This window comes from Neolamprologus brichardi, chromosome 9, assembly GCF_056152115.1.
Source record: "Neolamprologus brichardi isolate AB-2024 chromosome 9, ASM5615211v1, whole genome shotgun sequence".
Lineage (NCBI taxonomy): Eukaryota > Metazoa > Chordata > Actinopteri > Cichliformes > Cichlidae > Neolamprologus > Neolamprologus brichardi.
Genome location: NC_142112.1, coordinates 41,278,691 through 41,294,383, shown reverse-complemented (window position 1 = coordinate 41,294,383; position 15,693 = coordinate 41,278,691). Strand labels below are relative to the sequence as shown.

Sequence of the window (15,693 nt, the reverse complement as noted above, 5' to 3'; positions counted from 1 at the left end):
CCATCATTGTTCCTGTCCCGAAGAAACCCCAACCTGCTTCTCTCAATGACTATTGCCCTGTAGCCCTCACCTCAGTAGTGATGAAGTGCTTTGAACGCCTGGTCAGAGACTTCATCATTTCTTTACTACCAGACACACTGGACCTTCCTGTTTTTATGTGGTCATGCCCAAATTTAGCAGGATTTAAGGAGGGGTGTGTAACAGAGTTAAATCGAAGTTAAATCCCACTAAATGGGACATTGGCACCACCTACTGAAAAACTCACCCTGCAACATTCACAAAGGGCAAGGGATTCTGGGTAATCCTCAGAATAATGGAGGATTCCTGCGAGATTTTGTGCTGATTGCCCACGACATTAAAAAGAGAGCATTCTAACCATTGCCTTTTTGTTGTGAATGCAGACCAGAGAAGACACTACACAGAGGTCACACTTGTGGAATTTTTAACAAGGACCCTACAAAACTTTACAGTACTCGTGCTGCCAAACTTCTGATGGCTAGGTGTGCAGTTCCTGCTTTAAATGCATTCACTTTTAAGATTAAGAAATCTAAGTGATAAGAGGCCAGAAATGTTTGAACTAGCTTATGAACCAAAATCACTGAGGCCGTCTCTCCTGCATGAAGTCCCGGTGCTGGTTTTCCAGTGTGTGCGTCTGATGCCCCAAAGCTGACAGAGCCGTAACACCATCAATGGCTGCAGTATGGAACAGGTGTGGGTGTGTCCTCATCTCCCAGAGGAGTCCAAACCGTCATCAAACAGCCCTACAGACACAAAAACATGTGAAAATATAAACAACCAGACTATCAGCAGAGATTTAAGTACGTTAAGACCTCTGTGAAAATCATTTACAGTATATATCACAGAATTTAAGGCCTTTATAATCACAGAGCATACAAAGAAAAGTACTAAACTGAATCAATTTCAGCTTTTGTTTCTAATGATGTATATTGTATTAATAATTAAATTTCATTATCTGTGTCTTTACCACACATTTGCCACACAGGTGTAGATACTGTAGGTTCAGTGAATGCTTACATTGCACTGATTAGAATATACTGGACATTCAAAGCTAAGATTCAGCACACTGTGTTAGAGGCTGGGATTTGATGACTTCATCATATATACAACCTTTGATCATCGTTTATGTCCAGTTGAGAATGAATCTGCACTCACATATTAAATGAACTGAAATCAGTAGTGTGATCTCCAGTCTTTATATGCTGAATGAGACAACTGACAGTTGTTATTTTAATCAGCATGTCTCAGTTGTTTTAACTCTACCATAGAGTAATGTGGTAACATCTGGACTGACGAGTTTACTGTCAGCATTTTAATCGCTAGTTTAAAGGCTGTAGGCTGCAGCCGTTGCTCTAACACTGTATAAATGTAACGGGCCTCAGTGCTGGTTCTAATAGTCTGAGCTGCTTCCAGCTTTATTTGTGAAGAGCACAGCAGCTTACAAAACACGTAGCTAGCTCGTACAGCTGCGACGTAAAACTTTCATAAGCTAAGATTACCTTAAAATAACGGGGCTACATGCGGTGATGCTAGCGTTAGCCATGTTAGCACGTTACCTTCACAGGTGGTCAGACTTTGTAAACAGGCACTCAGTCAGAGGTTGGGCTCTCCGTTTCGCTGCAGGGTCCCTTCATTCTTCACATATCCGTGTCGAGCCGAGTGTAAATCCCGAGGCTGAACGGCTTTTGTACAAGCACACACGCTTCTTAGCAGGGCAAAGCTATGAGCTAGAAAAATCCAGGCAGACAGCCTGCATCTGTCCAACCAATCAGAGAGTTCCTTACATCCCACGGTGTGGCTAATTTGAATAGCAGCAGGATTTTTAAAATGAAGTTGTTAATCCAACTGCTAATCCAACTGCTAATCCACATGTTAATCCCTGAGCGAACAGGAAAGGGAAAAGGTTTATGAAATGCAGTTTATTAAAGTGCAATTCAAAAATGTTTTTTGAAATGAAGACTTATAAAGCATTTTAAAAATCAGTTTATTAAATTGGAATTCTCTTTAAGAAAAATTTTACTAGTCTACATACATCCATTTGGACACATGACAGGTGTCTGCTCAGTCATCTCAGTCACCTGCCCCTGTTCCAAACCCACAGGTTGTTTAAGAACAACAAAAGCCCCGCCTCGCACAAATCCCTGGGGTGGTTATAAGTCCATTCTGCAGCTCTAAGGTAGTTTAAAAACTCCTGCTCCCTATTCAACACTTTAAGTACTTAAAATGTATTGAAAAAGTTCTAAATCCATTTCTTAGGTTGTTACAAGCTACCCTGCTCTCAGGTAGTTAAAAAGTGCACCGAGCCCGCCCTCCAGCACCTCCTTCACTGGTTTTAGCAGCGGGTTGTGGACAATGTGAAGTCCTTTATCCAGAGGATGGCAAGCAAGCTTCTCCAGCCGGGACAGCTGGTGCATCTCCTGAAAGTAACCATTGTGTTTATCACCAATAAAGTCATCACTATTATCATTATCATCATCAGTATCATCGAAGTCATCACCATGCTTCCAGCACCACTATCACCATTATTATTAATATTATCACAGACTTGTGAAAGAGACTGAAGGTTATGGAGAGACAGACAGACATACATCTTATGATTCATTATACCTAACCCTTTACATGGTGTTAGGGTCCAGGTTTAATATAGGAAAGAAATAGCTGTTCATTTAAAAATCTGCATCTTGCATTTATTCAGGTTACCTTTGTCTAATATTAACATTTGTTTAAATAAACACGTCAGTGTGTCCTTAAAAAGGTGGGGAAATAAAGAACGGAGCAAACACGTTTTTCATGGCATTGAACTTGAAATACGTGAGAATTAAGCGTTAGCGTGAGAAATGCTGTTGTGTGAATGGGGATATGTATACAGACTAGAGATGGCACGATACCACTTTTTTATGTCCGATATCGATATCATAAATTTGGATATCTGCCGATACTGATATGAATCCGATATAGTGTGTTTTTTAATCAATAAAACTGTTTTTTTAATATCTTGCTGCATTTTGTATAAGTTCATACTCAAGTTTAAGAAACAAAACACTAAAGCTATTCTGTTATACCTGTATGCAAAAAATACACTGCACCCAAAATATTTCATAGTCCAGCAACACTGATCGATCTAATAAACTTAAACCTACACCATCCTCCCTATTCTGGTATTTTAAAGAGTACTTAGCAGAAATATTAAACAACCTAACTAATAGGGTTGCAAACTCCCAGCAAAAAAAAAATAGGGAACCCCCCCCCCCCCCCCCCACCCCACCCTCAGCCTCGTGATGCTTAATTGATGTAATCAACTTTAATTTAATGCAGGTGTAAAAAAAAAAATGCACTGAAATCAATTATTTTTCTACAATAATTAAATAGATTCAACATCTTTCTTCAACAGAATTGCAGACTGCACAGATGGTTCCCAAAGGAAAAAGTACTATAGCTTACTAGGGTATATTAGACTTAACAGTTACTATATACAGTAATGGACTTCTATACATTTATCATCAGGTTAAAACTTTGGGTGTAAGATTCAGATAATTATTTATTAAAAGCTCGACATTTTAAATGAGAATAAGAAAGGAAAGTATGTCTTTGTGCCCCCTTTTCCCTGTTCATGCCCTATCGGCCCCCCTGGCTAAGCTTTGCTAGATCCGCTCCTGCACAGTTACCAGCTGTCATCTACGTAGAAAAAGATCCTGGTGTAGAAAGTTATATTAAATAAATTCTAACAACAGCTTATCAAGCTTAAACATGCTGCTGTTGTTCAGCTGCTGGTTTCCTCTTTCTGGTGCAAAGTGGGCCAAAAACAAAGAAGAGAGACAGACTCGTGACAGAAAAGCCGATCAGCTGATCATTGATCAATTTCATGATTGAAGTAGCAGCAGGAGAGAGAGAGAGAGAGGCAGTCGCTCCATATATCGGTTGATAAGCTTAAGGTGGGAATGCTTTACATGTTTGTTTACATGTTTGGTAGCGAGACTCCAAATACTCAACCAGACCACCGACAGGTCTCGCACGCCACAGCCGCTCTATCACGTTACGCATACTGCTCTGACGTGCTACGGCTATGAGCTGAGTTACGCCGTGTCGCAAGTTTTGTGAGGTGCTTTTTTGATATTTAATGGTTCAGATTACATTTTTTGTTTCTCTCCAATATCCGATCCAGTAATTTAGGTCAGTATCGGACCGATACCGATGTAATATCGGATCGGCCCATCTCTAATAGAGACACGCTTGAAAGCAGTAGAGTGGACCAAAAAGTTGACACAACATGCAGAGAGAGTCTTTTTCCTTTTTCTGAGAAAGACTGTCTGTGAGCTCACCTTTCACGTAGCCATGCTTCATACAGTTCTAGGGTAATGCGCACAGGGCAGGCTGAAATAAACTAGAGTTAGAATAAATTAATGGTGAAAGTGTTGAACTAATTTTCATTGATAATTTCTGTTAGCATCTGTTAGCAGGTTTAAAGACAGGCAGGCTGATCACACAGCTTTAATGTGAAGCCTGGATTGGAGCCCTGTACTGGAGATGCCAGGGTACCAGTTGTCATCAATATCATAATCACCATCATCTCTGAAGATATCGATGACCATTACTATCAAAATGTTTAGTGTCATCATCATCATCCTTCACCAGTGGAGCTGTTTACCTGTGGAACATCCTTGATGTCGTTAAAGTCGAGATTCAGTAACTCCAGCCTGAAATCAAATCAAATACAAATGTGATACACACACGCCACTCCAGTGGGGCGGCGTTACGTGGATTTGGTTACCTGGTGATGTGGTTACCTGGTGAGGCAGCAGAGGGCCTTGGGCAATGAGTGGATGCTGTTTCCCTCCACAATGAGAATTCTGAGCTCCACCAGAGCCTGAATATTCTCTGCCAGGTTCTCTAGACGGTTACAGGCCAAGTGAAGGAACACCTGGGGATTTTAAACACATTAGCTAATCCTCTCTGAATCTTCTACAGGTAGTTGTACTGAATAACCAGACTACTTATTCCAGAATTTAGCACAGGTAAACACAGTATTTCGATCTTGTGATATTAGCCCCACATGAACATACCAGAGCCTTCATGTTGTAGACACAGCCCGGGATGTGAGTGATGAGGTTGTGACTGAGGTTGAGCTTCCTCAATTGGGTCAGATTAGAAAGAGAAGCCGGCAGCGATGACAGCTGGTTGTTGGCTAAACTCAGCACCTAGAACAGGTGGTTTAGATAACCACATATATTACTCCTGTTTTCCACTGCAAATCCAGCAAGCCTCAGAACAAGTGGATCAAAAATACCGTCGTCTTATTTTTAGGTGTATCCAAAATCTTGTGTTGCACTGTTTAGCTCCAAACCAAAAGCAAAGCAAACTTTGTGCTATTTTAAGGGAAAAGACTTACTGGAAAATATAGTGTAATCCTCACTTTAAGTTTCTTTGTGACAAAACTTTGTTCTAAAAATAATCATTAAAATTTTGAACATAAGAGCTTCATCTAAAGGTCTGAAATTGTATTTACGCTCTAATTCAAGGCAGTAAATGAATTCAGCTTATGCATAAGTTCAATAAGGAAGATCTGTAATCACTCATCTGCTTGTTTTTACATGACTACCGCTTTCCCACACTGTCAATACTGACATCATTATTCTAATCCAATCATCTTCTTGCCCACCTTCTTTGAGCCAATCAGCTTCTCGTGGTTTAAATCTGTGCTCGCTGTCATTCTTCCTTTCAGACTCTCTTCCGAGCATCCCACCTTCCTCCCATATCCACCTCAGATACCTCAGCCAGAGCTCTATTCACGCCTCAGTCTTCATCTTCACCACCAGTATCTAGACTCCTGCTCTAAATCCTGTCATCGCTGCGATTCAGTTTGCTATGATGGGTCATCAGAGCCTAATCGCCAAATACATCCATTTCTCTATCTCAATAGAACATGTTCATTTCTTCCAAGTGATTTCTCCTTATTGAAATACAATAACAAAATTATCAAATTTGATTCAATAGATTCCCTGCTGGCACAATACCCTGACCAGGTTTTTAAGCCAGGATCAGAGCTTACTGCTACAGGCCACATTCCTTTGATAGCTAAGGACCTTTAACTGACAATCATCTGTTCTGTTGTTTCCTAAAGGTCTCTTTATTATTTGGTATTTAGTGGCCTTGTTTCTGTTTATGCCATGGTTTCGGACATATTGTTGTTTTTTTTTAATTTCCTCTCTTCCTTATTAAGGACAAAACCATCTAGGTCAGGAGGAGTTCAGGACCAGCAGGATGGTAAGCATGCAGGAGCAGAGGGGCATGGACAAAATGAGAAAGAGCAAGAAGCTGAGATGATATCTGGCACCTCAGCACATTCATTTCATGTGCCAAGCTGCATATGGGGTGCTACCCAGTCCAGCAAATCTGCACATCTGTGACAAGAGTGAGCACCAACATGTCTTCTATGCCCAAAGGAGAATATCCTAAAAAGCCTTTTAGGAGGGCCACTACCTCTGGCCAAATGCCAGGACCAGTTGCTGAAGTGTGTGGTAAATGCATTTTGAGTGCAGATCTGCAGCCAAAGGAAAATGTCCTATGTTAAGGTTGGAGAGAAGCCTCAGCTAAACTCTTGACCATAGGAGATGAACTCCAGTCCTCGAGAGCCAGTATCCTGAAACTTTTCCATGTGTCCCTGCTGCAACGCACCTCAATAAAATTAGTAGGTCATTAGCAAGACTCTAGCAAGACACTATAGACCTCTCTAAAGTACCAAGAACATGTAAATCAGTGCCAGTGGAGCAGCTTGAGAACAAACAAAGGGGTAGGGCATCACATCTGCCACTGAAGCCGCAGAAAGAGCCTGCAGGTAGATTTGGATCAAAAGGATGGGTCCTCACCTCAGGAAACATCACTGATGATGTGCCCCCTGTGTATGCATCTACAAACCGCTTCTCCGTCATTTTGGATGTGTGACAATGCAGGATCAAGTGAATGAGACCCAAGTCGCACAGACCTAGAAACTAATTCATAACAATCATCAGTCGTGAGGGAAAATGAGTATTCCCCACATGGTTGGCAAAAATCTCTGCATAATACCCACAATTTAAATGGAAATGAGAGACTTGTCCGCAAATACTGTCCAGCTATTCTTCAACCAATCGTGGAACAGACACAAAATGGAAAATAGGGTCCCCTTCTAAGTAAAAGTTACCCCTTTTTTAAATATAGTGGCTGCAGTTCTGACAAACAACTTTTATTTTGAAGGCAAACATTCCCCATTTCTGGTTGAAAATTATGCACTACTGAGTATTTGCAGGCAACAAGGAAAACTACAGACAACTATAGCAACCAGAGCAAAACATGAGGAGCTTTTTGTATCAGCCACACTATAAATGTGGCCAGCCTTTCCTCCAGTTGCTGAACAGAAACCACACACCAAAAAACACCATCTGAACCCAAACTATTTAGTGCATCAAGTGACGAAACGTTTCTCCCACTGAAAACGCTACGTCCAGATGAACAGAATCAACTTTTGGAGATTTATTTACCTGGATGAATGAGCATGCATGAAAACGTCAAGCATATTTACCTGCTAAAATAAAACCTGCACAACATTTTAAAGAGCTGTTTTCAGGAGCAGTGATCACAGTAGCAATGTCACTAAAGTGAGAAGCTGAAGAATTTTCAGCAGTACCTCCAGCTGTGTACAGGCGCCCAGCTCTTCAGGAACCTCTTTAAGTCTGTTTCTGTAGGCAAATAAAACTCGGAGTTTCCTCAGCTGACCGATCTCTGGTGGCAAATTGCTCAGCTGCACACACACAACACACAAATAACACCAGGGACAAGCATCTTACCATAAATATAAGCAAATAGATATAAGAGAAGCCATTCCAGGAAAATAAAGTGAAAGATGTTAGAATTCAACTCTTCACAAAGTGCCCTGAAATCCAGATTGAAATATAGAATAATTATAGACACAGGGTGTCACGGTTCTGGGTCAGTTTGATCCAGTATTTTGAGTTGTTATGTTTTGGTGTGTTTTTGCATTTTGGATTCTTTTCTTATTATGATGGTAATGATGATTATGACTCTATGTTTCAGTTATTCTTGTTTAGGGATTAGTCCGTAGGTTTTGTTCTCATGTTTATTGCAGGTTTAGTTCAGTGTCTAGTCTGTCTCTCTGTGTCGTGTCTGCGTCTTTGTTTAGTAGTGTCTTGTTTCCTGTTTTACTCTGAAGGTTCATGTTCCTGTCTTATGTCAGTGTTTCTAGCTTTTTTCCCACTGTCTCATTAGGTCTTATTCCTCCCAGCTGTGTTCCCCTTCTGTCTCTAATTCCTTGATGACTTCCTCAGTGTATTTAAGCCCAGTGTGTCTTTGTGTCAGTGTTGCATCGTCTGTTAACATTCCTGTCATTCTAGCTACATGTCATGAGTCATAGTTGTTCAGTCTCTGCTCTGATCATGTTCATAGTAATCTGCTGCTGTCGTGTTCTCATAGCCTTTCACGTACCAGTCCAGAAGACTGTCCTTTGCTTTTTCATGTCATGTGCATAGCTCTTAGTTACAGTCCAAGTCAGAGTCTTAGTTTTTCTTAGTCTTTAGTTGTTTCCCAGTTTAGGCCCTTTGTTTAGGTCATTGCCATAGTTTATGTTTGGTTCTTTTTGCTTTACTGTTTACCGGCCCTAATAAAGGCTCACTTTAAGTTCAGTAAACGTTTTGCCTCCTTTGTCTGTGTCCGCACCTGGGTCCTCCAAACACCCTCTTCACACACAGGGAAAATAAAACTCTGAATAAGAGACTTTATCAAGTGTTGAGAGCTGAAAATTTCCTGTTTACAAAACATTTCACAAACAGGTTTAGCTCACAGGTTAAGCAAGGCTAACAGCATATGACAGAAACAGCCTGCCATGCATGCTGCTACTCAGGGCTCATTATGCTGCTGAAGGTTGAAGGAGGGTGGAGGCAGAAACTGGATCCTGGTAGATTTCAGTGGGGATTAGAACTTTTATTTATCCAGGACACTGAGCAGCTGCACAGGAGGAGGCAGAAGGAGGGATGGAAGGAGGTCAGTACCTCGCTCATAGGTACACTACATGACTTTTACTTTAAATTAAGACTCTGATGCTGCTAATAGGTCATTCCACTGATTGAGCACATGAACATCAATATGCTCTCATTGGTTAGCTCGTGAACACACCTGGATAACACCTCCTGTTGGATGTTTATTAGGCTTCAGCAAGACTCTCATGGTCCATCATGGGAAATGTAGGATCTAGTGTTTGTGGAATAGTATGCCTGTCCTCTCCCCTGCAACACCTGTTCTCTAATAAGATGATATAATTTCATGGAAGAGCTGTTTTTAAAATCACTGCATTAAACGGTTTAACAGGGTTCACAAGTGTTTCCTTAGTTTTTTTTTGTACAATAAAGGGTTACTGTTGATCAACATGAGAGATAAATATCTATGTGTGTGTCGTGTTACATGAGTGTTTTCTTGTGTAACTTTGTATTTGCTTTCATTTCCATCCTCATATGTTCTACCATAAAATAAACATCTGGTTTATAAAAATTTTAGCGACATACGTTTGAATTATTCTATAACCATGTGGGATTCAGTCTTTGAATGAATCCTGACAAACTCCTGCAATGTCATATGTTTAAACTAAAATGGTTCAGTGGAGGAGGAATGTCAGGTATCAGGTGTGTTTACCTGGTTACCCCACAGATTGAGGACCACCAGGTTAGACAGCAGAGCCAGCTGAGAAGGAAGAACAGTCAGGCTGTTGAGAGACAAATTCAGCTTGTCCAACTCCAACAACTCCCACAGTTCATCTGGAACCTCCTGTAGAGTGAAACAGAAAAGGAAGCTGCTGCTTTCCACTCAGAATTCACCACACAGCTGGAAAAGTTCTCACAGCACTGTTCTTTAGTGTACATATTTAATCAGCCCTCCCTAAAGTATTTTTTACATCACAAAAGACAGAAAATGCAGCTGACATGTGGAAAGCCTGATGTTTGAATGCTCCTAAATGTTGCTCGATAAAACAGCTTAATCATTTAAAATAATAATTAATATTTAAACCAGTTATCAATAATATGCCCTAAATGTCCTCTCCTGTTGAAGCCAGCTCATATTTTCATTGTTTAAAAGTCATCAGTATTTATTAACACGAGCCCAAAACATGCTGTGCTGTACTGTGTAAGGAGAAAATGCCCATCGTTTCATCACATGGTGTGATTACTGTGTGAAAAGTCACTGATAAACGTCACGCTGGCACTGATCTAATGCTTGGGCATAAATGGGCCAGTGTTCATTTTGACAGATGAAGAAGTTAAGAAGAAGTTAAATATTTAAACTTGGGTCAATGTCACATGAAACAAATCTACAGTTAAAAATATGTTTACACACTGCCAGTCAAAAGATTTAGAACAGCCGACTTTTTGTCCAGTTCAAGTCATTCAAGTCCAATGAAAAGCTGAAATTGTACAAAGGTAAGTGGTGAACTGTCAGAGGTTAAACAAAGGTAAGGTTACCCAAAACTGAAAAATAATGTGCATTTTAGAATTATCCGAAAAAGGCCTTTTTTGACCTGAGTGTATATAACAAGAATCTCATCACGTGTTGCACAGTATTCAAAACTATAGTTAGTGGGTGAGGTTTCAATTGGCTCTATGTTACCAGTGGTATTCAGTTCAATTCAATTCAGTTTTATTTATATAGTGCCAAATCACAGTAAAAGTTGCCTCAAGGCGCTTTATATTTGAAGCTAAAATCTCTGCAGTGATTCAAAGAAAACAATCCTAAGTGGATTTTCACTTGCTCATAGGCAGCAAGAGTTGGAAAGCAAACAAAGGAGTTTAAATAAGTGAAGATTGATTAAGGCTGGCATGAGGAACCAGATGCTGTCATATCTGATCATATCTGAATAATTGACTGCGTTCCCAGAAGGATGAAAGAGGTGTTGATCACAGTGCAGGCTGATGATGGAGCTTCAACCTGCATCTGAGATAACACTTGGATCTCACAGGGCTAAACTCTGAATGTATGAGTGTAGACACCAGGATGTCTGCTTGTACATTATTAATTGAAACCACAGAGATGGCAGCAGTGGCCATTTGTACCTAAAAGCAGGTGTTGCTGTCATACCTTCAGACCTCGGCGAGCCAGGCTCAGAACATTGTATCCAAATTGTTTGACGGTGAATCTTCGTATTCTGTCTGCTGATGTCAAACTGTCTTCCCTCCCTTCGCTCCTCCTCTTCTCCTCCTTCATCTCTTCTGTACACACGATTCCTCCCATCTCCCACGTTCCTTGTTCACAGAGTTCAGAGAACACAGCTGATTCGTTTTCAAAAACTCAACCAGCTGTGTGGTGATGAAACCACATGTTTCTCTGCTGTGGGACAGATGTTACATGTGATTGTGTTCAGAGGCCAGAACCTCTTGTCTAGGTGTTGTTCTAATGTTTCAAATGAATTTCTACAATACAGATGTTATGATGTGATGTTCAGGTATCTTTTTTTCTTAACAGGCCTCAGATCAACAGATGTGATCAAAGTTTAAGACAGCTGTTTTTCCCGTGTCTGTCCAGATGTTTTTCTGCTGTTCAGAAGTTTCTTAAATGTCCTCTCTCGTCTCTGGGACCAGTCAGTTGCATTTCTCGCCTCCTGTAGGTTAGAAACAGATTTAAAATCCACACACAGTGGGCAAGATCGCATTGCACGTGTCACCAATTTTCTAAGTAAATATATTTCTGAAGGTGCTGCTGACATGAAATTATCACCTGATGTTGGTAACAACCCATCCAATCCTCACATACAAAGAAATCAAACCACAGATGTCCATAGATTATGTGTAATAATGAGAAATGACACAATACTTGAAGAAAAAAAACCATTACAGACACTTTGATATCCTACCTCACATCTGGACATGTTTCAGCAACGCAGAGCAGAAGGATCAATGCCTATTGACAAATTCATGGCATAAACAAGCGGCTGTTTATCTGGCACTGACAGAGAGACAGACATCAAGCTTGAGAAAAGGAAGGAAGTCTATTTAAGGAAGAATGCACACACACACACACAGCTGCTCCTGTCAGTCTGCTGCACACTCTCTGACACCAAACTACATAATCAGGTCATTTCCAAAACAACCATGTGAAACTAAATGCAAAGAGTCTAGTTCCACCTACATGTAACAGCTGAATGTGACTCTGCATTCCTACAAATGAGTTAAATGTTAATTTATTGTTAACAAAAGTAAGAGAGTCCTCTACCTTGTCTCTACATCACCTCTGTCCTCCTGGCTGTGACCCACATATGAATCTTAATGTTCCACGAAGGATGATGTGTTAGCAGGACAGAGCAGAAAAGAGACAGCCAGAGAAAATCAAGAGCATAATAATTCTAACTAGCACATATCAATATTTGGATCCAGGCCTTAACTACACTGTAAAAGAAAATTGTAATATAAAAGTATTTTACTATGTATTTTACAGTTTTGTACTGTTCTTCTAGAATATCATCAAATTCACATCAATAGACTGTGATTTTACATTTCAAATGTAAATTAACGTAAAATGACTGTAAATGTAATAAAACATAATTTTCTTGTTTTTTAAATGTATTTGTCTGTACATATGCATACTATTTGTATGTTAAAATACATTCACGATTGCATCATAATTTCACAAATATTTGTCTGTTATTTGAAAGATTGAACTGTTAAATTCAAATGTGATGCTATGGAAAAATATATAAAATGATTCTTATAATTTTTTTTACATCAAATAATAATTATTATTATTGCTATTTAGGGCGATCGTGGCTCAAGAGTTCGCAGTTCGCCTTGTAATCAGAAGGTTGCCGGTTTGAGCCCCAGCTCGGACACTCTCGGTCGTTGTGTCCTTGGGCAAGACACTTCACCTAACACCTACTGGTGATGGCCAGAGGGGAATTATAAAGTGGAATTATAAAGTGGAATTTTAAAGCGCTTTGAGGGTCTCATAAAGCGCTTTAAGAATGCAATCCATTTGTCATGGACCTGGGTCTGTGACCCAGGGATCATGTGGTTTTTTTTGAGTATTTTTTTGAGAATATTATGAGTTTTATTTGTCTTTCTTAATCATTTATGGTTGTGGTGTGATCTGCTCCTCGTTCCTCGTTTCCCTGTGTGTTGTTGTGTCAGTTTTGCTGCCCCACCAGGTCTGGAGAGTCCCTGCCTTGGAGCCAGCCACACCTGTGATAATAACTCACCTGTTGCTGATCTGCCTAATCAAAGGGCTCTACTTAAGAGAGCAGTGGAGCAGCAGTCGGCGTGGGATCGTTAAACTAGAAATACAGTTAGTGCGGAGCTTGTGTTTTCAATACTTTCTTGTTGGAATGGTTAACGTGTTTAGTCGGACAGTGGATGGGGCAGTACTTGTTTCCAGGGTGATTACGGAAACGTGTGGAGGGAGCAGTACACAGTTGAACACAGGCACCAAGGAGGACGAAGCACAACCACACATCACGGAGAGGAATCACGGCACGGGGAATTGGGAAAGCACACACTGTGGACTGTTGGCACTGTTTTCTGTGTAAATAAACTCACTTTCTCCATTCTAAAAGTCCAGCATTTGGGTTCTTCTTCAGCCAACCCTGACAGAACGATCCCGCCAGAATGAACCCAGTGGACTCAGGTTTCACCTCAGAGGAGGAGCTAGTCATGCAACTGTGGGTTTTCTGCAGGAGTGTAATCCAGACTGCAGATCCTCACAGGAGGCATCTTCAGGTAGTATTTTTTGATGACTTCCTGTCCTCCACTCCTTTTCCCCAGGGTTTTCTGGACATTAATAGACTGACTCAAATTGTCACGGATTTGAGAGCAAGCTCGAGCTTCGAGCTGTTTGGCTTGGGCCATCCAGGCAAGATTAATTCTGCTGCCCTCCTCAACGCCCTCGCTGCTTGGTTTTTTCGGCACCAGCAGATAATTCTCCCGCCATCGCTTGCTGCTCAATCCTTCGACCCTCCGAGGAGGACATGGCATCCTCATCATTGTCACTCCAAAGCTCACTCCTTTGGCTTCAAAAGAGTCAGCTGACTCAGGACCAGCAGCACAAGATGCCTCTGTGAGTAACTTAGACTCTGCCATGTTTGTGAACTTGTTCACTATGAATAAGAAAATAGAGGCTTTTTCTTTGAAGCCAGCTAAATCTGAGAAAAAGGGAATGTTGGCTAGTAGGACCATGCCTGTTTCTGTGTGTGCTTCGGGGTCAGCGACCACTGACACAGCATGTTGTGGGCCTGGTCATTTCATTAGAACAGGAATCGTGTTTTGTGCTAACCCACCCGCAACTGTGAGCTTGGGTCTGGCCTCTGAGTCAGAGGATACTAAAATTGAATCTTCAGACCCAGCTTTGTGGACCTGTTCTGAGCATCCTCCCTCACAATCCAAGAGAGAAGTGGTCTTAGCTAATTCTGTTGATAATCAAGAGACAGAGGAACAGCAAGTAACCGTTGCTATTGATTTGGTGCCCAAGAGGAAACGGCAATTGCGCCGCTGGCGCTCCTTATTGTTATAGGAGCCCAGAGTGCCTCTGGGGAGTGAGGATACAGAGTCTCTGAAACAAACTAAGGAGAAGGTTAGTTTACAAACTGTCAATATGGTTACAAGCTCTGATGTCGTGGCTCATTTGGCCTCTGAGACTGAGGATTGTTTGGCTACAGCTGAAACTGTTAACACAGTGTCAGTGGACCCTGTAGCAGTTGAATATGACTCTGAGGATTTTGAGACTGATGGTGTGGCTAATAAAGTGACTTTCTTAGAGTGGGACAATTATCCAGCGGTCCACTCAGAGTTGGTGAGCTTGGAGTCAGTCGACCCAGATTCAGGGGACTTTTCGGCCCCATCGGGCCATATGGAGAAAGAATGTTTCCCCAGGGCCTCCCCAGAGGCTGAACTGGAGGCCTCAGAAAGCTCTGGTCCCCTGGAGATTGTTAAAGCTGGTGAAACGCCGTCACCTACTCAACCATCAGCACAGCCTGTAGCCCCTCTGTTAACTCAGTCTGCTGCCCAGCCACCTATAGCTCAGTCTTTAGTCCAGTCAGCCTCTCATCTTCATCCTCAGTTGGAGGTCAATATGCCTGCTGGACCTACTCTGCCATCATTTCACCCGTCTGTTGTTCCTGCATCGCTGTCCAGTTTACCGCGAGTAGCTGCCACACCATCATCACCTCCGCCCTCTGCAGCTACTTCTCCACCAGCGAACCTTCAGACTGCAGCGACTGCAGCACTCTTGGCTTCACCATCTACATCACCTACTCTACCATCATCTTCACCACCTGCAGCTACCGTATCACCATCTTCGCCTCCGGATCAACCATCAGTAGCTGTAGCGCAGATGGAGGTGCTCAGAGGGCCGGAGGGGCCTGCGCCGCAAGTGGATGAGCTCAGCGAGCCGGAGGAGCATGCGTCGCAAGTGGATGAGCTCAGCGAGCGAAGGACCTCCAGGTCCAGCGCGCCCCCCACGCCGCCCACGTCACCCACGTCCAGCGGGCTCTTGACGCCGCCCACGTCCAGCAGCACGGGTGCCACGTCTACAACTTGCATGGCCAGCACATTGGGGATCGTGTGTTGTGCTACATTGTCGCCCGCCGCAGCTGCCACGCCGCCACTGGACCCGTGACTGCCCGCCGCAGCTACCGCGCTGCCCACCGGGACCGTTTCA

At 42.0% G+C, this 15,693-nt stretch overlaps 2 protein-coding genes across 4 annotated transcripts in view; both read right to left on the bottom strand.

The window, feature by feature from the left end:
• The window catches only part of LOC102779718 (protein NLRC3-like), a 71,731-nt gene that overhangs the window by 28,178 nt on the left and 27,860 nt on the right, over positions 1-15,693 (bottom strand). The gene's annotated exons all lie outside the window — the stretch shown is intronic.
• On the bottom strand, positions 1,986-12,001 carry LOC102776653 (uncharacterized). Of its 3 annotated transcripts, XM_035915462.2 has the most exons (9): positions 11,903-12,001; positions 11,131-11,650; positions 9,694-9,825; positions 7,679-7,792; positions 5,079-5,213; positions 4,803-4,936; positions 4,664-4,712; positions 4,338-4,389; positions 2,328-2,435 (listed from the first exon to the last, which is right to left on the bottom strand). In XM_035915462.2, the coding sequence occupies exons 2-8, from the start codon at positions 11,281-11,283 to the stop codon at positions 4,366-4,368; spliced, it is 741 nt and encodes a 246-aa protein (XP_035771355.2). In that variant the 5' UTR covers positions 11,284-11,650; positions 11,903-12,001; the 3' UTR covers positions 2,328-2,435; positions 4,338-4,365. The 3 variants fall into 3 exon arrangements, with proteins under 3 accessions (XP_006808170.2, XP_035771354.2, XP_035771355.2); XM_006808107.3 differs by lacking the exon at positions 4,338-4,389 and having other exon boundaries at positions 1,986-2,435; XM_035915461.2 differs by lacking the exons at positions 4,338-4,389; positions 7,679-7,792 and having other exon boundaries at positions 1,986-2,435.

Bases quoted from the DNA above. Each gene is read 5' to 3' on its own strand.
- LOC102776653 (XM_006808107.3), bottom strand. From the start codon at position 11,283: ATGGGAGGAATCGTGTGTACAGAAGAGATGAAGGAGGAGAAGAGGAGG. The intron at 4,713-4,802 runs GTAACCACATCA...ATTTGATTTCAG, and splicing joins GCCCTCTGCTGCCTCACCAG to GCTGGAGTTACTGAATCTCG. The intron at 2,436-4,663 runs GTAAACAGCTCC...GGTTACTTTCAG, and splicing joins ACATCAAGGATGTTCCACAG to GAGATGCACCAGCTGTCCCG.